The sequence below is a fragment of the Haliaeetus albicilla genome, chromosome 16 (assembly GCF_947461875.1).
Source record: "Haliaeetus albicilla chromosome 16, bHalAlb1.1, whole genome shotgun sequence".
In the NCBI taxonomy this organism is placed as follows: domain Eukaryota; kingdom Metazoa; phylum Chordata; class Aves; order Accipitriformes; family Accipitridae; genus Haliaeetus; species Haliaeetus albicilla.
This window is the reverse complement of record NC_091498.1, coordinates 1,732,840-1,754,327: the sequence shown is the minus strand read 5'-3', so window position 1 is coordinate 1,754,327 and position 21,488 is coordinate 1,732,840. Positions and strand designations below refer to the sequence as shown.

General features: G+C 57.9%; 1 protein-coding gene across 1 annotated transcript; it reads right to left on the bottom strand.

Moving 5' to 3' along the window:
• Window positions 1-16,874: 16,874 nt before the first annotated feature.
• Window positions 16,875-21,083, bottom strand: C16H1orf216 (chromosome 16 C1orf216 homolog). The gene is made up of 2 exons (XM_069802899.1): window positions 21,015-21,083; window positions 16,875-19,549 (listed from the first exon to the last, which is right to left on the bottom strand). Exon 2 carries the CDS (start codon window positions 19,531-19,533, stop codon window positions 18,703-18,705), a length of 831 nt encoding a protein of 276 aa, XP_069659000.1. The 5' UTR covers window positions 19,534-19,549; window positions 21,015-21,083; the 3' UTR covers window positions 16,875-18,702.
• Window positions 21,084-21,488: the final 405 nt, after the last annotated feature.

Sequence of the window (21,488 nt, the reverse complement as noted above, 5' to 3'; positions counted from 1 at the left end):
GTCTCTGGAACCATCGGTGGCCCAAGCAGGAACACCGTGCCCGCCGGCGGCAGAGCCGGGAATACCGCCTGGCCCCAGGGCACCGCAGGCGGTCGTAGGGTCACTGCGGCAGAGGCGGCTGAGAGCAGCCTTGCTCCATGCTGGGCTTGGTGCCGTGGGTCCCTGCCGGGCTTCTTCTACAGGACCTGATAAAATCTGGCTATTCCATACGTGAGCAAGCAGGGGGCTGGTTTAACGCAGAGAATTCAGCGCGGCTGCACTAAAAACTGCACGACTGGCTCTGACGACTGAGCATCCCACCCTGGCTTGCAAAGTAAATGACAGGAGATTTAGGGCTTATTTTTCCCTGTGTCACCTGCAGTTGCATGCACAGGCACTGTTGGAAGAAGTTGGTTTAAAGGTGGCCAGTGCAGACCCTCCTCACCCTCGTCCACCCTTTGCACAAGACCAGCACCGTGTTTCTTCTCATTTGCACATCACTCCCAAGCTCTGTGGGCCTGTGGGAACGGGGGCAGGAGTACTCCAAAATAAAAAAAAGCAAACCCAGCATCGCCCTGGTGTTCCTATCCCTCCCGGCTGGGTGCTGGGACCTTGGGGTCACCCTGAGCCCATCCTCCAGTGCAAGGCCAGCGCTCGCTCCCGTGCCGCGCCAAGCGCTGTGCGTGGCTGCCGCAATTAGGGCTATCTGGGTTTCTTCGTAGCTGCAGGACAACATTTTTGAAGGCAGGACTTTGATCTTATTTCCTAAGAGTTTCTCTTTCCCTTTCTTTTCATGTGTGTTTTCCCTGTTTTTTGTCTCATTACTCAGGTGAAGGCTGATGTTCCCCAAGGCAGCCGTGCCGGAGCCACAGTCCCCGTCTCGCCCCCCGCCGCAGCCTCGGCCGCCGCAACCCGGAGGCACATGGACGGGGCATCATTTCGTCTTGGAGCAAGTTCGTCCGTGGGCCTCTCCTGGGCAGAGGCTGCCAATTACGCTCAATACACCGAGCTCTGTCAGATCAGGTTCTTGTCAGGGAAAACACTGCACTGGGGTCCTTCTTCCCCCCCTTTTTTTTTTCTGTGGTTGCTTTTTTCTTGATGTTTTTAATGATTTTTTGCAAAGGAGCCTTAACGATGGAGATGAGGACGCTGCTCGTGGGTCCCTACATGCTGCTCTGCCTCCCAGTGGCACCGCTGCACCCTGGGGACCATCACCCCCCAAGTGCCAGTCCCCCCCCGGCAGGCGATGGGGACAAGAACCGGACAGCCCTGCAGCCTGGGGGATATGCCAGCAAAGACTGGGCAGCCACAGGGAGGCTGCCAGCCTCTCGGGATGTGCTGTCAGCTCAGCCCCTGAGTATCAAAGTCAGCCCGGATAAATAACTAACTAAATCTTGTCCCCTGAACATTAGCATTTCTTCTTAAAACAGGCCCAGCCTTCTCGTAGCCGTAATCCTCCCCAATGCCAATCTCTGATTAAAACTCTGGTGCTGAGTGAGTCGTAATCCTTGCCACCTCAAGGCCATTTTATTATTATTATTATTATTTTTTCTCCATTAAAACCTGTTTTCTCTAAATGAAATAAAATAGGGGCAGAGATAACAAAACTCATTGCTTTTTCATATATATATAAAAGAAAGAAACATTTCGCATTAAAAAAAAAAAGTTAATAAATGGCCGAGCCCCAACAGATGGGGGTGTGTGTGGAATTTGCATTTTTCAGATTAACATGCACGAGCGAAGATAGAAAACGCACTTGCCCCGGGGAAATAATTTGAGAAATCTTTGCATATTTTATTTAAAAGCATGCCGCGTTAGGCAGGGTAATAATGCAGAGCGATGGTGATTAGGTTAGGCCTGGAGGGATTGCAGCCTGGGACCCTCCCTCCTCTCTCGCTCTGTCTCATCCCCCCTCCAAGCCCCCCTCAAACCCTTGGTATTACACCCCAAACACCCAGCCTGAAAGCCAGCCCCGTTGAGGGGTTAGTGCATCGGTGGATTTAGCCCCGTGGATTTGGGGCAGCTCCCGCTGCGTGGTCCGTGCAGCTCCGAGCGCCGGCAGCGAGGCTCGGGATGCTCCAGCCCCACGCGTGTCAGTAACTCGAGGAAATCCTCCCTCTGCGTTCAGCCGTCTCGCAGGTGAGGTGCCTCCCCGGGGCTCTGCAAAACCCCTGGGATTTACAGCATCCCGCAGGAGCGGTCAGGCCTCCCAGCGCCCTGATCCCGCAGGCTGCTTGGGAAATCCCAACCACGGAGTTCGGATCCGGCAGCACCAAGGTCCCGCTTCTGCAAAAGCAGGCTCAGCTGGTGCGAAAGCATTTGTATCGTCATCTGCTGTTTGAAGTCAGGTAGTAAATCAAGGCTCATCCCTTAAAGTGCATCTCAGCCTGGGAACACTGTATGCGGAATATGCTTTAAAAATGCATGGCCTTTGTTGTGGGGATTCGGGCAGCTTAAAAGAAATTGGGTGATCTCTCATCAACTGCTTCCGCTGAAGTGCTAACAGCCTGCTCATCACTTTTATAGATCTTCAAACCGCTGGATCTGAAAGCGCTTGACAAAGGTGTTTTGTCTCCCATCCCAGGCCCCACAGAAGGGGAAGGTGAAGCAAACTGCACGTAGCAAGCCTGCAGCTGGGTGCCAGCAGCCCCTCGAAGCCCCCAGAAACCATTCCCCCCTCGGGCTGCAGCGATGGGCAGCCTTTTCCCTGCTCCAGGGTTTCACCCCCTGCACAGCCCCGTGGGGTGGCCCAGCATCGTCTTGCAGGGACCGCACTGCTCCGATCCTTGGGGTTTCAAACCATCCTTTGGGTTCCTCCTCGCTAATTAATACCTCGCTCTGGCAAAAGCCCGGGCAGATGGAGATGCCCCTCCAGAAGCCCACCCCTTGGCAGAACAGGAGCTGAGCCCCCGGAAGGTGACTGATCCTACAGTTCCCATTAACACCAGTGGTGTGAGGTTGGGTTATAACCTGCCGTGCAGAAGTCTGAAGATGAAAGTCCCCACAGCTGTGCAGTTTAACAGGGTGATAATTGGGCAGCAGGAGGGGAAGGAGCATAAATAGGAGGCATAGCAGGGACAAGGGTTTTTGCACTGAGCTGGAGGTTTCTTCCTTTGGGGGGGGACTGGGGTTTGGCCCCTGTAGTCCAGGGATGTCTGCAAGGTGGGCTGCTCCTCTGTGCTCTGCTCTTGCTGTACAGGGAGTGGGTTAATGGTGCAGATCCTATGGGATATCTTTTCCCGGGGGACTCATCCCATTCCTGCTGATGGAAAGGTAAATGAAGGGAGAAGCCCAGAGGTCTGTCCTGCCCAGGGATGAGCAAAGCTTTGTTTTCCCGTCCAGCTGATGCGTGCCAAGCCTGCAGCCTCCCCTCAGGTCAGGGATGCTGGGCTGGGGGCTGCGCGCTGCTGGCCTCGCTGCTGGATACAGCCAGAAGCTGAGCAGACCCCAGCAGCCAAGGTAGCACTGGGAGGAACTCTGCAGTCCTACCGAAAAGGGGTAAAAGCACTAAAACCAAGGCCATGATGCTGCTTTAGCCTTGAAAAAATCTTAATCTCTTCTTTAACGTAGGCCTCTTCATTCTGGCATTTAAAGCTTAAGGTCTCATTTGTCACTTTTTTCCAGGTGATGAGATCTTGCAGTTATTTAAGAAATGCTTCAGCTGGGGGCTGCAAGGAAAACAGCCATGTGCAATGCAAGAAAACAGCTTGGAGCAGCCAAACCAGCCTGCCCGAGAGCTGGAGCGCTGCCCTGCTCAGCCCATCTAGAGGGGTTCCCAGGTGCTCGGCAAGCCCCTCAAGCCATCCCCGTCCCCTCGCTGCCCACCGGCACCTCCTGCAGCCTCCAGAGCCGGCTTGAAACATGGCAAAAAAACTCCTCCCTGGCAAAACCAGGCCCTTGGAAAGCTCCTGCCACTTCCCTGGCTTTGAAATCTGACCCAGAGCCTGGCGCTCTCCCTGTCTGCTCCCATTATTAATAAACTTTGAAGGGCTCCCTTCTGTCCTTAATGAGATTAGTGTTATTTTCATGCATTGCTGCAGGGCAAAGGACTGAAAAAGTGGCTGATCTGTAAACTAAAGGGTGCTAATCTATAGAGGGTGGGTCCCCCCATTCTCATGGCCTCGGGGGCTGGATGAGAGTAATCAATTAAAAGAGGGGATTAGAGGTGCTGTGGTCACCTACTTTATTAAGGTCACCCTGACACCCTCCTGAAAGCAGGCGGCCGTGGCCACGCTGTGCTGGGTCCAGCCCGGTCATTGAGGCTCTTAGAAGGCAAAAAAAAAAAAAAAAAAAGCCTTAATCACCAGCCCCTGTTTACACTCTGGACCCAAAGGAGCAGTAGGGGCAAATCTGTTGTTAATATATTAATGGGCACAATTTGCTTAGCGTGTCTGTCTGGGCTTTGTAAATTAATGCTAATTTAAAGCACAACCTTACTGTCTTTTTTTTTTTTTCAACTTTATTCAAGCGCTTTCATTTTACCATGAACTTGGGAAGGAAAAATATATGACTTGACCAAATACGGTATTACTTTTGCTTTGGTTACATAGAGGTTGTTTTAAATGTGGATTCTTTTAGGGAAGGAGAGGGTGGCCTGGCTCAGACTGAGCGTATCGAAACACGGTACCAGTGTCCACAATTATGCACAGAAAAGATTTTCCCTCTGTGCTTTTTCCTCACCAGAAATACCTTGGGCAGCTTTGTGCAGGGGTTGAGTCGCTGCCCACGCTCTCCGCTACCTGCCAGTTAGAAACAAGCCGTGCTGCTCTGACACCAGTGATCACAGTGTGCTCCCAGGATCTCCGTCCTTCCCTTTGGATCTCAAACCTGTGTCTGAAAACGGCCCAAAGCCCTGACCTACCCCCAGCCCGTGTTTGGGGAAAGGAGGGAGCAGTTCGCGTGCTGCGGGACTCGGGCGCTGACAGTAATTAAATGCTTCTTTGCGATGAGCAGGAGCCTCGGAGCATCCCGGGCCGGGGACTGCGACACACCTGAGCTCTGGGGAGTGGGATGCAGCACATCCCTCACCTCTCCTCTAACGTCATTCCCTTGGGACATCACAGCCGCCCCTGGGACACCCCGGGGCATCGGTCGACCACGAGCCCAGCGGTGCTTTCCATCGCAGGCAAGCCGTGCCGTGACCGCAGCCGGTTTGCAGCGGGCGCGGGGTGAGGACATGGGCAGCGGTGCCAATTAGCGGTGCCGCGGTTGTCACCCGCAGACATGGCTTGGTGGCATTGTGCTAACGCTCATCCACCCTGAGCGCCGGTGAGGAGCCGGTGGGACGTGTCGCTGCCGCTGTAACGCGTCCCCCAACACCCTGCGGCACCCGAGCGGGGTCCAGAACTCCCCCCCCCTTCCTGGCGAGGACCCTCTGATGCTTCTCTCCTCGCTTCCACGTGTGAAAGGGATGGCAGTTTGGTTTTATCCCAAGCCCTGTTCCTGTCTCAGTGATAGTTATGGGGTGCTAAAGGGATTAGCAGCCCCTGCCGTCTGCTGGGTGGGCACGGTGCCTTGCTCCAGCAGGTAACACGGGAGCAGCAATGCAGAAGCGGAGACTGCAAAAATCATTACCTTAATTTCAAGACCAACTTTAGACAGCGGAGAAGCCTGATGCTAGGGGGAGAGACAGCTCCTGTCCTGGGTGCTGGGGTGAGTGTTAGGCTCAGAGAAAGGAGCTTTTCTTAAAACGAGGGTGGGCAGCATGCATCAGGAGCCAAGACTGTGCTGGATGCCGTGAGGCTGCGGTCTTGGGGTAGTGAGGGAAAGGCATGTGAGCATCCCGAGTCACCGGTCCTGGCGGTCACAGGACTGCTGGTCTCAGGGGGGGAGGTTGTGGCTCACCCCGTTCCTGCCCCGCAGGGGAGATTCCCCCTCACCATAGCCTTGTGTTGGGGCAGTCGGCACCAGCTCCTGGCGCGGCACTGTGTCCGGAGCGCGGAAATAGCCGTAAGGGAAAACCAGCTGGTCCGGTGGCTCACGGCATGGGCTTGGAAGGCCCCAAGTCAGGCAACTTAGCAGCTGCCGTTTGCTGTTAACACTTCATAGGATTTTTGTGTAAAAACAGGAGGAATAAAGGATTTCTTTTGGGAAAGTAATAAGAGGGCAAGGAACCAGGCTGGTTGGGTGTCAGGGGGGCTGTGACCCCCTATGACTAGCAACAGACATTTATGAAACTGTCAGATACATCAATCCTATCTGAAGGGCACCCATGGCCCACCCCACAGTGCTAAAAGGACTCTCTGGGGCCTCAGCCCCATGGCCACGCTCTCTGCTGGTCCTTGCTCACTTCTTTCACCCCTTGGTGCAGCTCCATGCCATTTCTTTTCAGATCCTTCATATCTTTGTGCTTTTTCTTTCTCACGTGCGGCATCGACAGCCTCACCGTGGGTGCCTCCAAATGAGCAGTTACAAACAGCAGCAGCTGTCTAGGATGGGCTGGGAGAACCCCTGGGTGCAAGGTCTTGGCTGCAAGACGTGACCGGGGCTGGATCCTGCTCTGCGGTTCCCCAGGCTGTTGCAGTTATTCCCTGGGGCCGGAGAGGCCGCTGGGGACACGGTGGCTCTTGTTCCACCCTCAGCATCTCCGCTGAGCCCAACTGCATCAGTGGTTTTGCATCCTCAGCTGGCTCCCAACATCCCACCTCCAGCCTCCGCGGGGTCCACACCAGCCTGAGAATCGTTGCCGCTCCCCCCGGGAAAAGAGGGGCTGCTTCCACCCCACCTCCCGCATTGAGCCCCTGGGAGGGGACGACCGCCCCGGAGGGCTCTTGCTGCAGAAAAGCCCCTTCTGGTGAGCCTGGAGGGGGGGGACACCCCTCTGCACCCCCTCCAGCCCTGCCGCTAAACCCTCCCCTTGGCAGCGGGTTTAATCCTCGCAGCCACGGGGTCCGGGCTGCATTGCCATGGGCGCTGGATTAGGGACCGGCCCCGCAGCCCTCCTTTGTCCTCCCTATTGTGGAGCATTTTGCTCGCCTCTGCTTTAAACCTTGTAACCATTTTGCTGCCTTTTAAAACCGGCTTGAATAGGGGGTGGGATGGAGAGGGGTTGGGGGGGGAGAGGAGCCGAGGCTTTGAGGTTGAAGAGAAGCATTCAGGCTGCAGCTGCCCCGTCTCAGCACATTCCCCGTGACCCCCACGGGCACCGCGGCGGCCACCGAGCATCATTGGCAACTTGGCCGCTCCGGGACAATCCACCTGCTTGCTCAGGACAAGCACTTTCATGCCTATTGGGATTAGAGATTTTAAGTGTCGTTCCAAATTGTGCGGATAAACAGTCTTGTGAAAACTTGTTATCGTGGCGAAAAGGCCCCCGCCACCACCCTTAGTCCCTGGCCTTTTGTTTGGGCAATTTTTATTGCCGGATTGGATTTGATGAGGTTTAAGGTTTATTCTTAGGACTCCATTGAAGAGCTGATCCTTTGTCTCCCACCGTGGAGCATGAAGAATATGAAACGTAGGCAAAAATAAATCTGCTTTTCACACGCATTAGCCCCTGGTACATGCAGGGACCACCAAACGCAGCTGAGAGCCACAGCAACCCCATCCCTCTGCCCTGGCCCCCGCCTGCACGGGGTCTGCTCCAGCCTCACTGGGCTCTGCACCCTCTCCCCGAATCCCCTCAGCCCCCACCAAGCAGGGACAGACCCCCCATGGCTGGTGGCCATAGATGACCTTCTCCCACTGCAGTCCGAACTGCAGGAGCCAGGCAAAGGCTGGTTCGGAGATACAGATTTAGGAGGTGCCAGGTCTGCAAAGAACCCCAAACGTGGCCGGGGGGGGAGAGCATCCCTCCCTGCCCGCCCCCTCCAAAAAAATCCAACCCCACTGGCAGGTCAGTCCCTTAATCGCTTCATTTATCACCAGTCACTTCGGGAGAGATTAATCAGCAGGGTAATTCCTGAGGAAAGGTTGCTCCAGGGGCTGCCTTTCATTTGAGAGAAGCTCCCTGCGAGTTTCACCTTTATTGCGGGGAACCTGCTCCGACACGCTCCGCACCGGCACGGCCGCAGCCGCCCAAGCACCGGGGACGAGCCCGTGCCCCGGGCTTCATCCCCACCTCGTCCCTGCAGCCACAGGGCTGCTGCCGGGCACGGGGCAAGGCTCGTGCCCAGGCTTCGAGCTGGTGACTCCTGAACAGCCTCCGGGGCAGTTTTGGCAGCACCGGGAGCCGGCGGCAGGCGTCTGGCACGAGCTGAGAGGCTGAGTTTCTGCAGAGCCTGGAGCCGGAGGCAGAAAATCATGCAAAACTTGGTGGATTGGGCTGGTTCCAAGCAAAAAACCAAAACAAAACAAAACAAAACAAAAACCCCAGGGCGTGCAAAACCTGCTCAGAGCTGTACTGGAGCAGGGCTGGCCTGGAGGAGCACAACCTGTTTCGAGTGACGCCTCTCCCAGTGGCTCCCGCCGCGGTGCCGGGAGGTCTCCGGACCTGACCTCTCCGCCTGCCAGGTCCCACGGCTGGGAGCTGCCACGGCCTCGTCGTCCGCACACGAGCTGCCGAAGGAGGTTGCACGCTCAGGTGCAGCCCTGCCTGACGCACGCCAGGTCACCACGGTTGGACAATTGGACCTTCAGGGGACCCCAGCTCCCCTGCAAGAACCTCGGGCATGACAGCACATCTTTACTGCTCACAGCATCTCTTCAGCCAAGCCTCATCCCCTGAATGCCCGACCCTTAAATAAGAGTGAAAACTAAATAATGAATTTGGAGGGAGAGAGGAAGAATTAAGTGGTGGAGAGGTGAGGGAGGAGTAAGGTCTCCTCTGGCAGGTCTTGAAAAGATATGGCAAGTGAGCAGGATGGGACAGGAGCGTGCCGTCTCCAAGCATTTAGGATGCAGGATGCCCTTGGTGGGATACCCGCTGCCTGGACAGTTGTCCCACCACGACATACCATGTCCGTGGGAGGGACAGCAGAGGAGGACAAGGATGAAGGCTCAGCCTTCGGGAGGCAGGACACAGTGCCGGGGTCAGCTTGGCTAGAATGCCCAAGCCAGTGCCACAGACTCAGGACACTTCTTGGCACACTGTCCCACCGGGTAGGCACGGGCAGGGTCGGCATTGTGCTCCTGGGGCGGGGGGTGAGCCTGTCCCCCCATCTGCTGCATCGCTTCCCACTTTGCATCTAGCATGATGATTCCCTAGATACCCAGTGATGTTCTAGCTCCTCCTGTTTGGATAAAATATCTGTAATTACATGCATGCCTAATTTGAATTATTTCCAGAGTGCAATCCTAGCGCTTTGGACCTTACTAAGCAACTTGGCAGGAGACGCCCTTGTCAATGGGGAGAAGTTAGGTGGTGGCACTTCTGCTCCTTGGGTGGGTGACCAGCATGGTCATTGGGTGGCCACCACAGGGTGCTAACAGCTCATTCCCAGCACCCTGAGAGGGTCTTCCCTGGGGTCTGTCAGGGTCCCGAATGTTCTTTAGATGTCTCATCCCATTGAGAGGAATAGAGAGGGGGCTTTCTACACCTGCTCTTAGACCTGCCATGGTCATCCCCATTTTGCACCCGGGAGGTTAAAATTAGAAGTTAATTGATGTGCCCAAGGCCTCATTTGTAGCTGCAGAGACGACGGATGCTTTCCCAAAAGCGATGCTGCCATCAGAAATTGTGGGGCTGGTGGAGAAGGTACTGAGTGACTTTCTTTGGCCCATACTGGGTAAGACATCAAATTCAATTCTCATCATGGTCCCTTCTGGCCCTGCAGTCGATGGGCTCCGAAGTGGGGTTGGCCAGCAAACAAGAACTGTTTCATCAAATGTTCAAGGTTTTAAAACTTGGTTTTCTTCCAGCGTGCAACCCAACTGAGTCCTTTTGAAACTTTTCCATGGCGAGCCACCCCGACGCGAGCATGTCCCAAAGAGCTGGGGGCTGCAGGCAGAGCCCACCACGGGCAGCAGAAACCTCCGCACTGCAGGCAGGGTGTTTTGGGGGGGCAGCCCGCTTCCCAGCAGATCAGCGTGTCCCAGCAATGACCATGTCCAGCCCCGAGACCCCCCTGGTCCTCTCCCGCTGCCTGCCCCGTGCACCCCGATCCCCCAGCGCGGGCAGCCCCCAGCCCGCTGCTCCGGCGGGTCCCTGCCTGCCCGCTGCCCGCGCTGTCAGGCAGCATTGTCTCCGCATGGTGGGTTTCTTTCTGTGCGGGAGAGTTGTGCATCCCCTCTTAGCTGTGCTCAGCAGCCTTTCGCTGTCACATTGCGTTATTTGCTCGATGAGAAGTGACTAATGAACCTTCCTCCCTTCTTCCCCTGCCTGCAAAATTCCCGGTAGCTGACCAGCATCGCTGGGGCACAGGAGGGGGACAGCGGGCGAGGGGACGCCAGAACTCAGCACCCATCGCTGCCCCCCCTGCCCACCAGCATCCGCAGAGGCAGCATGAGAGGCTCGGGGACTGGGAAGTGACATCTCAGCTGGGTTTCAAAGGCATGTCCTGATCCCCTCCTGCGGATAGCGTGGGGTGGGCATCTCCCCACCCGAGCTCCTGCCTGCTGCTGGTTTTGGGGGCGAGGGTCCAGGCAGGGCTGAGCCCCTCGTCCATGGCACGACAGCCCCCCCCCCCCGCCGTTTCCCCCAACTCTTAATTCGTTCTCCATTATTTTTGTCTTCCTCTCCTCCCCCTCTCCGTCTCAGCTGCCTGATGAATGAAGGATGGGTTTTTAAGCCTTTTTTACCCCCAAGGCCCGCAGCTCTGGCTTGGCTGCTATCGCTGGGATAAATGCAGGCTTTTCGGCCCGGAGCAGCATGCGGCAGAGCCGTGCCGCCCCCCCCGTGCCGGGTTATCAATCCCCGCTCAGCATCGCCAGCGCTGGGCTGGGTCCTCTCCACTGGGAGCCCTTTTCCTACCCTCTGGCCACAAGAAAGACCAGTGTGGCTTAATTCTGCACAGTATCAACACCAAACAGACTCAGCCCAATGCTACTGGCTTCTCTTAATTCGTCTTTGTATTCCTTGTTTTTCATGAATTTTTAAAAAGTTTCCATTTCTCTCCGCGCCTCCGTCTTATCCGCCGGGTTTCGGTGGGTTTGCGGGAGCGTGCGTGCCCCTGTGCCTGCCTGGGCTCTGCATCCCCCCTCCTCGCCCTCCCGGAGAAAACAAAGGAGGTGGAAAGTCAGCTTGGATCTCCCCACCCTGGAAAGTTTTTGGATGGCTTGAGAAATAAAATCTCTCGCAGCTCAGCAGATGAAAGGGCCCGCGTGGTTATCAGATCCACGCCGCTCGGGTCCTGGCACAGCCCGGTGGCACGGTGCTCTCCCTCTCGCCGGCAGCAGCCGCTCCTCCCGCCAGCATCACTCAAACGTAAAAATACAGATGGTGCCACTTGCAGGGCAGGGCTGGAGCCGTGGGGTGGAAGGAGACTTTTGGAAAGCAAACCAAAATTATCTGAGTCCTCAATAGACTTAAAAAAAAACCAAATGCATTTCTTTGTTGTTTTGTTCTACTGCAAAATGCAGCCTCCATCCATGACTGGGAACTGGAAGCTGCCTTCTCCCTCCTGGCCCTGTCCGGCGAGCAGGGAAATTAAGGCAAGATAGAAGAAAATGGAGATTCCAAGATGGAAAACACAGATAGAGCCCATGAACGCAGCCAAGCCAGGCTTGTTCAGAGCTGGCGTTTCGGTTTCAATCTAAACACAGATAAGCTGGGAGCTTCCCTCCACCCACCCCGACCTGAGCCTTCCTCCGCTTCCAGTGGCACGCAGCATCCCAGGCCTGCGGGGAGCTCGGTGGCCGGTCCGGCCGTTCCCGGGGGGGCCGCTGCTTCCAGCCGGGCTGAGCCTGGCTCCGGGGGTCTGCAGCCCCGGGGGTTCGTGTCTGCAGAGGGTGCCGCGGTCCCAAATGCGTCACAGCTGAGCTGGAGCCCGTCCTCGGCAGCCCCCGGCCCCGTTCTAACGTGCAGCAGCCCCCTGAGCATCGTCTCCCCCGTCCCGGGCAAAAGGAGCCAGCAGACCATTGCAGCGAGCCCTGTTTGGGGCTGGGGAGGTGTTTCTTGGCTGTCCAAGCAGAACCTTTGTTTTTAAGCCCTCAATCAAATGCTCATAGACAGGCAGCTTGCGTGGCACTCAGATTATTATTCCCTTGGAGGAATAAAGTGCAGCATTGAGGCTTCTGGGATTCAAACCGATGGTTCCAGGGCTCTAGATATTTCAGTGCTGATGCTTAAAACCAGGAAGGCATTCCCTCCAGCAAGACAGCCACTATATCATACAGGGAATGCGCTATGAAATAATGATGTACAACTGGCCTTGAGGCACTCTTTGCAGCTTGATTGGCCTCAATGGCAGAAGAATAACCGAGAGTTTATTGCTTCTCTTCTAGTGATCTTTACTCCCAGCTGTTTTCTCAGGGGGGCCTGGATCCCTGTACCTCTTCCGAAGAGCTGCTGGCGAGGCGCTGAGCACAGCCAGTTCCCAGGATGGGGCTCTGCTCTTGCAGAGTGGATCCCTGCAGGAAAATCCCCCCGACCTCTGCCCAAGGCAGGCGATGAGACCTGGGCATGTTTTAGACCCCTTTCCCCCTCCTCCTGGGGGTGCAGTGAGCTCCTGGAGCAGCACCCAGCACCCTTGGCTCCAGCACCCAACCATACTGAACAGAATGCACCCGGTTGCTCGTCCCTTCACACCACATCCCCTTCACCGGCACCCAAACCGCCCAGCGTGCCCGTGCCTCAGTGCTGCACCTGGGCAAAGCCCCTGCGATGGCAGCGATGCCCGAGAGCCGATTTCTGCCCACTGAAATCCCTGCTGCCTGGGCAAGAAAAGGGGGCAAAAAGCATTTTCAGGCAGAAAGTTGTTGGCAATCCCCAGCTCCTGGTGCCATTTGCAGAGGGCAAAGGTTAGATGGTTGCAGGTGATTTTTTCCCTTTTCTTTTGAGGAGCCGTGCTGCAAACAGCCAGATTTCTAAGATTTCTCTATCATTAAAATGTAAATGAAAACAGACACGAAAACAATCTGAATTTCCAGCCGAGTTGCTCTTGCTTAATATTCTACCCCGAAGGGGGATGTGCGGAAGCAACAACATTTCAAAGGGAATCATTAAAGAAGGCAGGCTCAAACTGCGTTTTCATCAGATACCGTGGCAGAGCCGAGCACTCGGGGTCTTGCCCATCCCGCTGCTGCTGGAAAGGACAAGTGGGAAACAGCTTTGGAAAAAAAGAAAAGTCCAAGCCAGAGCGAGGAGGACCCGCACACCATGCCGGGGCTGTGCCAGAGCATCTAGCTGCCTGCCTGGCTGGCGAGGGTCGTGTCCCGGCGAGGTTCGGGTCCCGGCGAGTTTCGGCTCCGGCTGCGGGCAGGCAGGCAGCGCATGGGGCCGCGGGTGCTCCGGGCACACGTGTGCAGGTGCACGGCTGCAGCGTGATGTGTGCGAGCCTGCACGATCGAGCTGGGACAATGCCTGGGTTTTAATGCACCCTGAGTTTTTAGAAACGTCCTGGAAGGGCAGCGGGGTTTTGCGATGCACGTTAACAGTGCAGGCAGGGGGAAGACCCCAATACTTCCCAAACCTGCCTGCAGTCTCCATCCATCCCAAGCTCTTGGCATCGGTGCTGCTTTGTTCTGTTTCAAGCAGGAGGCTGGGGTGATGGTATTTATACCACCAATGTAATGCATTTAAAATTAAATACAAAATATCAGGGAGGAAGAATAGCTTGAAAAAATCGTGTGAATCTTGGTCCAGACATGCACCAGAGCACCTGGGGTAGGGAAAGAGCTGAGCGGTTTTGAATCCTGAACACGGTACTTGCTGCCCCAATAAGCTGAAATGTCAGCAGCGCTCTGGCTCGGCTGGCACGGAACAGCTCAGAGTGCTGTTGGGTTTATATTTAGCTTTCACAGAGGTCACCGACCAGCGGCTGCGCAGAGGCTCGCGGGGTGCAGGACCACTTCAACCAGCGTGGTGCAGGATGCGGCCCTGGTGCCGGACTCGGCTCGTTGCCTGGCCAACAGCTCTGGGGCAGTGCTGCGGGACGGCTTTGGCATCACTCTGGGACAGTCCCCAAACGCTGCAGGGACAGGTCCGGCACCCAGGGAGGTCTGTCCCAGTGGATGTTGCTGGAAGAGGAGGGATGCACCGAGGCTCGAGGCCACGCACGAGCCCCCAGGACCTGCCTCCAGCCCTCAGGTGCCCACTGCTCGGTACCACTTACCCAGGGCTGCAGGAAAACGAAGACTGGCTGTGCAAGGAGCATCTCCCTGCTAAGAACCAGGAGCAGCAAAGGCATCCTCTGCTCAGAGGTCCCTCCAGGCCACCCATCTGGGCATCCCATGGGCGATGCTCGCCAGGCAGGAGCAGGGCAGGTCCCCTCCGACCCCTGCCCCAGACCCGGACCCCCTCCCTTTTCCCCACTGCCTCCCCCATCCACGCTTCCCAGCTGTCTGGAGGGGGCTGCAGGATCCGTGCCGCTCCGTGTCCGATAAGGGGGCTGCATGGAAAAGGCTCTCAGCCGCCTGGCTCAGATGCCCGCAGGCAGGACAGCTGAGCCCGGCCCGGGGTGCAGCAAGGACAGAGCCCCTCTGCTCCCCACCACCCTCCCAGACCTCCCAGGCAGCGGCAGGTGCTCCCGGCACGGCGGCACATATGGATCCTATAAGGGCTGAGATCATCTCTCTGGGCAGCCTCAGTCCCCCATGCACTGGGGAGCAGAGGGGAAGGATGGTGGGACCCCAGGGCTGCCCATGGAGCCCCTCGCCACGCCGGGTCTGGCGTTTGGGGCGAGGGGAGCAGCCCCGGCTGGGCTCACCCTGCCAGCCGAGGGCAAAGGAAAGCCCTTTTCCTGCGGTAAACCGAATACGTGAGATCTGCAAGTCTCCAAGACACAATAAACAGGGGATCCCGGGATGCTTTAAGTGTGTCCCAGCCTGGATCTCTGGATGTTAATGGCCTGAGATGATTAATTTTCTTTTGTACTTTCATGGCATCAGTTATCACATCATTTGATTTTATTTTTAAAGACTTTTTTTTAAGCCCACAAAATACTGGAAAGAGTTAGAATGGGTTCAAATTACAAGGTAAAATATTTCCCTCCAAAGCTTCATAAATACTTGATTTTTTTTTTAATGCTATTATTTTAACTTTCAAAGAAAAGCAACGTTTGCCAAATCTTGCTTTGTGCAGTAAAACCAGTCCAGTGTTACAGGGATTTAATATAATAATAACAATAAACTTTCAGAGGAGACCTTAAAAACAAAGGGCCCTGTCTGCTGTGCATGGAAATTCAAGCTCACATGCCCCAGGGTCCATAGGAGCTCGTTTTCCCCCACGTGCCGGGGAAGCGATCACGTGCGAGCCCCATCCCCGACACGGCTCCCCACTTCTGCCCGGCCCCGCACAATGGCCTGATCCAGACCCCACTGGCAATGCTCAGTCTTCCCACCGACCTGGGAAGATTTTGGAGCCGGAGTGTCTCCTCTGAGCCCCCGAGAGCCACGTTATCCATCTGCGAGCCCCTTATTTACCGAGGCTTGGAAATCCCCAAGGATGGAGATGTCCCTGCCATGGTCCTCGGGCGTTGCACCCATCCTGCGCGGGGACGGATCCGCATCCGCAGAGGGAGCTGAGAGCTGGGCGCGGGGCGGGGGTGGGTGTGCAGAGTTGCAGCCCCCCAGGGTGCGAGTGCCCAGGGGGGTGCAGAGTGAGGTCCTGGCTCCCCCTAAGCTGGCCCAGGCTCAGCCTTGCAGCTTTTCGTGTCTTTATTGTTTTTTCCCCCTGCAGTTGGTTGGGTTTTTAATTAATTCCCAAATCTCATTTGGGCACCGAAGCTGGGGGTGGAAAAAACCTCTGTCTGAAGTTGATTTTGCAAATCAGCACTGGCCATCTCAAACCAGCTCTGGGGGCATAAGCATCGGGGCTCCCAATAACCGAGGAGGAAGCCTCTTGCTTGCAGAGCAGATCCACCACTTTGATGTACTCCCGCAGTTATTCTTTCATTTCTTGAGCAAATAATCTGGATTTTCACAATATTTACCTTGGAAATAATTATTTGTGTAAAGCATTCGACCAAGATAAACAGAGAATCGCTTGGTCTCTCTGCGGGGCTGGGAGGTCTCATGTTGCCCTAAACCTGCCGGAGCGTGTGCTCCGTGGGCAGCAGCCGAAGGTGGAAAACGGGCCTTAAAGCTGAGCACACGCGTGTCCTAACGAACCTGAACCCGCCGAGGGCTGGGGCCAAACCTCCCGGTAGCCCCAGCTGCAGGGCATATATAAGTATAGAAAAATGCAGCCGCTCTGCCCTTCATGAATTGCTAACCCAGCCCCCGAGTCTGCAAAAGGGGCTATTGCGTCCCTGAATTCCCACAGATGCAGGGGCTGTAAAGGAGAAGCAGGAAGGGGGGAGGAAAAAGGTGAAGGAAGGTTCAAAGGCCCGCTACAGCTTCGGTTTTTCATCTCTAGTTAATCTCTGCAAGGCCTGAGGCAAAGTCACCTTTGGGTCAATACTCAGGTGTTTTTATCTGCCATCCCCATCTGCCCGGAGCTGCCTCCCCATCCCGCCCGACTAGCCGGGGCCGCAGGGCAGGGTGGTTGGGTGCCCGGGGAATCCGGTCACCCCGGTTCAAGCCAGGCTCTCCCGGGGCAGAGGGTAAATCCTGCACCCGCACTGCACCCCAGCGCCAGCGGCTCCCCGCCACCCGCTTGCCCCACGGCCACGGGGAGAGACGGGAGGAGTGGCGCGCTCGAGGTTTTAAAAGCAAAAAGGCTTTTGAATTGAACACGAACGAACTGCCGGTGATGGTACAGCGCGTTGCCCGCTGGCACGTGCCCAGGGATGCAGGGATGGGAGGAGGGTGCCGAGACCCGCGCCCTCGACCTGCCGCTGCTCACCCACGCACCCTGCGGCGAGCACGGGGTGGGCAGGCTAGCGAAGGGGCAATAAAGGAACAAATCCACCTGGGGCTCAGCTCAGAAGCTCCAAGGCTTTTATTAGGGTGTGCAACATGCCCACGATCACACACGTCTGGGATATGACACAGGCAGCAGGCGCTGGACATGAGCGAGGAGGAGGACGGTGAGGCAGCGAGAGCAGCGCGAGCCTTGCAGGGATGCTGCCGGGCAGCTCCGGTCCCCAGCGCCGGGTGCAGGGGCCGGCATGGGCCGCTTTGAGCCAAGTCTACCCTACACCACCAAAACATCCTTTTCGGAAGCAGAACTTTAGAGATATCCATATTTTACCTATTGGTGGCAGCAGCCCTGGGCAGGAGCAGAGCCCGGCCGTGCCCCGGTGCGGGACGGGAGCAGGCTCAGCGCAGACCCCGGCCCCACGGGTCGCGGGGGGCTCGGCCGTGATTATGTATTTGCAGTGCAGTAGCATCTAACGGTCGGTGGAAGCCGGGATCTGCCAAGGCTGCCGAATCGTGCCGTCCTGCCGGCCGGGTGCCGCACCCTAGCACCAGAGCGGGGTCCCAGCGAAGTCGCGGCCACCTCTCAGCTCCGCTCCTCCGACGGCAGGTAGAAGTCTGGCTGCGGGGACACGGCAGCTCTGAAATCTCTCGTCAGACTCCTTTTGCAGACGAGAAACAAAATTAGTGCCCGGCTTTGCACAGCGACTCCGGGCAGGACAGGGAGCGTGGTCCCCTCCTGGCTGAGCCCTCGGCTTACAGCGAAACTGCCCCGCTGCTGCTCCTTCCGCATTGGCGACTTAAATAGAATACATGTCATATTAACACTTAGTGAAATACAGCAAACAAACACAGCACCTGCTTTTTAATCTCTACTTAAGAAGACTGTTCTTTATATTCTGTGTGCAGTCCTCATTGGATAAAATGTAGATTAGAAAAAAATATTCTCTTTCCTTTCAAATGATAAATTAATATAAACACCAACAGCACAAGTCTGCAAGCAGCTTCCTGATCATGCACCGTGTTAAAGCATCTCCCACGACAGACAGATGTGCACATATACACACTGGCTGTAAGGAAAAATCTGAATTAACTCTTCTCTAATACTGAATCAAAAAAAAATATATTGGGTTTGAATCAGTTGACACTTAAATTTATTTTTAAGCATTCTGAGGTCACTTTTCAGAATGACTTTTTTTTTTTCTCTCACTCCATCTCCCTGCATGAGTTTAGATCTTATCTGCAAAGCTTTTACACGTGCTTCATTAGGCGGTGCACCCGGGCAAGTCCCGAGGAACAGCTCAGGACACCTTGCTCACACCGAAAGCGCGAGCAACCTTTAGCGGTGGCTGGGTTGTTTCCGTACGGGCACACCGGTGCGGGTGCGATGCGGGGGATGAAGTGAGCTTGTGCTTGTGCCCGAGCATGCACTGAAGTGCTTTGCCCAGGTACGTTTAAAAGCATCACTGCCCCGAGACCCTCGCTGCCAGGCGGCTCCCACCCAGGGGGCTCACCGCAGGGCCCGTCCCGGCACACAGGCGGCTCAGCCAGGTTCATACAAAGGACCATAAATTAGATTTAAAAGATTAGCTTCATCACCCCAGGCTCAGCAAACCCCAAGGTCCTGAGGTCTACCCAGCCCGACGGCCCACGGTCCCCAGACCGGCGGGACACGGTGCAGAAGGACACGAGTTCCCGCGCAGAGGTGAAAATCGAGAAAAATGGTTCAGGGACTCTCAGCTACGTTGGAGAGAGATGGGAAGGACAGGGCGGGCACCCAGGCGCCCGGCGAGCGCTCCGCACCCATGCGCGGCACAGAGACGCCGCCAGCCAGCCCCACGCCGGCCGAGAGGGCGAAGGCTGGCACGGGGCAGCGCCGGCGGCACCTCAGGGGCTGGGGGCGGCCGCGCCGGCGGGGCACGCCGGGCCGCGCTGCATGCAGCGGATGAGCTCCTTGCGGTTGTCCAGGATGGTGTCGAAACTCTCCTGCAGCCGGTTCTGCTGGTCCACCACTTTCTGCTGGAGGCCGTGGATCCAACGCAGCAGGGCCAGGCGCCGGTACATCACCAGCTGGATGTGGTGCTTCTCCTTCTCCCGCTCCTTGAAGCGTTCCTTGTCCTGGAGGTGCTGCACGGCCTCTGCCAGTGCCGGGAAGAGGGTCCCCGGCTCGGGCTCGGCCGCCCCTGGCTGGGGTGGGCTCCCAGGGAGGGGGGCAGCGGCAGGAGGGTCCCAGGAGCTCCCGCAGGTGCTGTCGGGGCTGTCGATGCTGAGGGAGCTGCTGGTGTAGCCGTTGTCCTCCGCAGGGGAGCTCGGGGGCTTGCCGCATCCCCCAGCCGGCTCCTCGGCGGCGGCGTTTTGGCCCCCCGCCCCGCCGACCTCCGCTCCCTCGGGGGGGCTGCGCACCCCCGGCTCGGGGGGACGCGGCCGCGCGGCGCCCAGGCTCGGGACGGCGTCCCTAAGCTGGCCCTGGACCATCTGTCTCTGCATTAATAACAGCAGATTATCGGACGGATTTGTCGTGTTTTCGCTCCGGCTGGAGCCCTCCTCCGGCGGGGACCCCGGTGCTGGCCGGCTCCAGTTCTCATTGCTGTCACACACCTCTCCCACGAAGTTGGAGTTGGAGTCCTGCCCGTGCCCGGCCCCCGGGACAGCCGTGCCCAGCACCAGGCCCCCCCGGCCCTGCCGGAACGGGGTGTCCGGCGCGCAGACGGCAAACATCTCGCCGGTCTCCTGCCTGCAAGAGAGACACGGAGCCATAACGCGTCTGCGGGGTACGCGGGCTGGCACAACCAGAACTCTGACCAGCTATGGCGAGTTAAAATATTTGCTAACTTTACCTGCCTCTCTTTAAAGCTACTGAACCCAAGTCATGGGCTCATCCTTTCTCGGCATTTGGCCACCGCTCTCGCGTTTGGCCACTGCTCTCAGTGTGTCCCCAGGCAACATCGCCCAGGGGCAACTTCTCACCTGATGCAAAAGCTCAGGGCAGGGACCTTCCACCCTGCTCTCCTCCCTGTGAGCTCCTGCCCAAACCCGCGCTTCCATGGCATCCCTTGGGTGCCTGTCGGAGGGCATCGCAGGGCGCGGGCGCTCAGCCGGCACGCTCTGCTCCAGCAGTGTTAGTGCTTGCGGTAGGTGCAATTAATTCAGTGCTGGTAAAGGTTTGCTTGGAAGGAGCTGCTTTTCCAACAGCAATAAAATGTATTTAAGCAGGTGAGACTGCCTGGGCTCCTCTGCACAAACTCTGCCATCTCCCCCCGGGTCGGGCTGTGGGTCGGGTCTGGTGTCTGACCGGTGACCCCGGCCGGGCCGCTTCCTTCTCTGCAGGACCGGGAGCAGACGGGACCAGAAAAGGAAAGGTTAACCCAGCATTTCTTGCCGGGTCATTGGCGGTGAGAGCCGATCTCCGAGCTCTCTCCCAGCAAGGACATGCTCACAAGAATCGCGTGAAGGGAAACCCATCGAGCATCCCGGTTTCACCCCTGGAAAGCAGCACAAGAGGCAGGAGGGCTCTGGGGCGCAGCGTGCCCAGCGCGGGGCGTGGGACAGGGGCTGCAGCAGTAACGCCGTCCCAGCCAGCAGCAGCGAAGACCCACCGTGGTGCACGCGGTCCGACCCCCGGTCCCACCGCTGGCCCGTTATCCCCAGCAGCGGGCACGATGCCCAGGGCAGGCGAGCTCACGCCAAGAGCTGCCGGTTGCAAAAGCAAGGCTGGCACCGGAGAGGGGAGGGCGAGAGCCTGCGCCCACCCAGGGGGGGCTCCCAAAGGCCTGGCACCCTGACACCGCAGCCTCCCCTCCCGCTGACACCGGCAACGAAGGACCGGGTGCCACCGCCATAGAACGGCTGTGCGTGTGTCCCCCCACCCGTGCCAGCCCGGGGCAGTGGGGGGGGACCGTACCGCAGCCCCGGGGGAAGGGCGAGCCGAGGAGCATCCCTGCACCTGCAGACCCCCCCCTCACTCCCCATACCGGCTGTAGGCGCGGGGGGGTCAGCGTGGGAGAAGCGGCGGTGGGAGCTCCCTGCCCGCAGCCGCACTGCGCCGGGAAACCGGGAAACGAAACGGGAAACGGGGAAAAAAAACGGGAAACGGGGGCGGGGAGGGGGGGAGAAGGCGGCGGGCGGGGGGCGAGGAGGGGACGGGGGGTCCAGTTCCCGAGCCCGGCCCGGCCCCCGCCGCCCCGGTAGCCAGCACTCACCGCCGCCGCCCCGGGCTCGCTCCGCCGCCGCCGCCGCCGCGGGTGGGAGCGGAAGCGGCCCCGCGTGGGGAGGTGTCACGGCCGCACTTCCGACGGGGCTGCGCCGGGAGCGGGGGGGGGAACGGTGGGACGGGGCTACGGGGACTCGATGTCTCTGTACGGGCCGGGCGTCTGTCTGCATCCGCAGCATCCCCACGGGAAACTCCTTGGCGGGGGGGGTTCCCACCCGTGTCAGCCCGGCCAGGGAGGAGGGTGGGAGAGGCTCTCAGGGTGCAGGGGTCCGTGGGGTGAAGCCCCCCCCCCGTCACCCAGGTCCCCAGCGTGGGGTGGGTGCGTGTGGGTGCATCCGCCCCGCGGGTGGGGCGGCCGGGTTTGGGACCCACGGACTCCCTCCCAGCTCCCCGTCCCGTGGGTCCCGTGAGGCTCAGCAGGTCCCCACCGGGACGAGGGGGACGGCGAGACCCACGCTCTCAA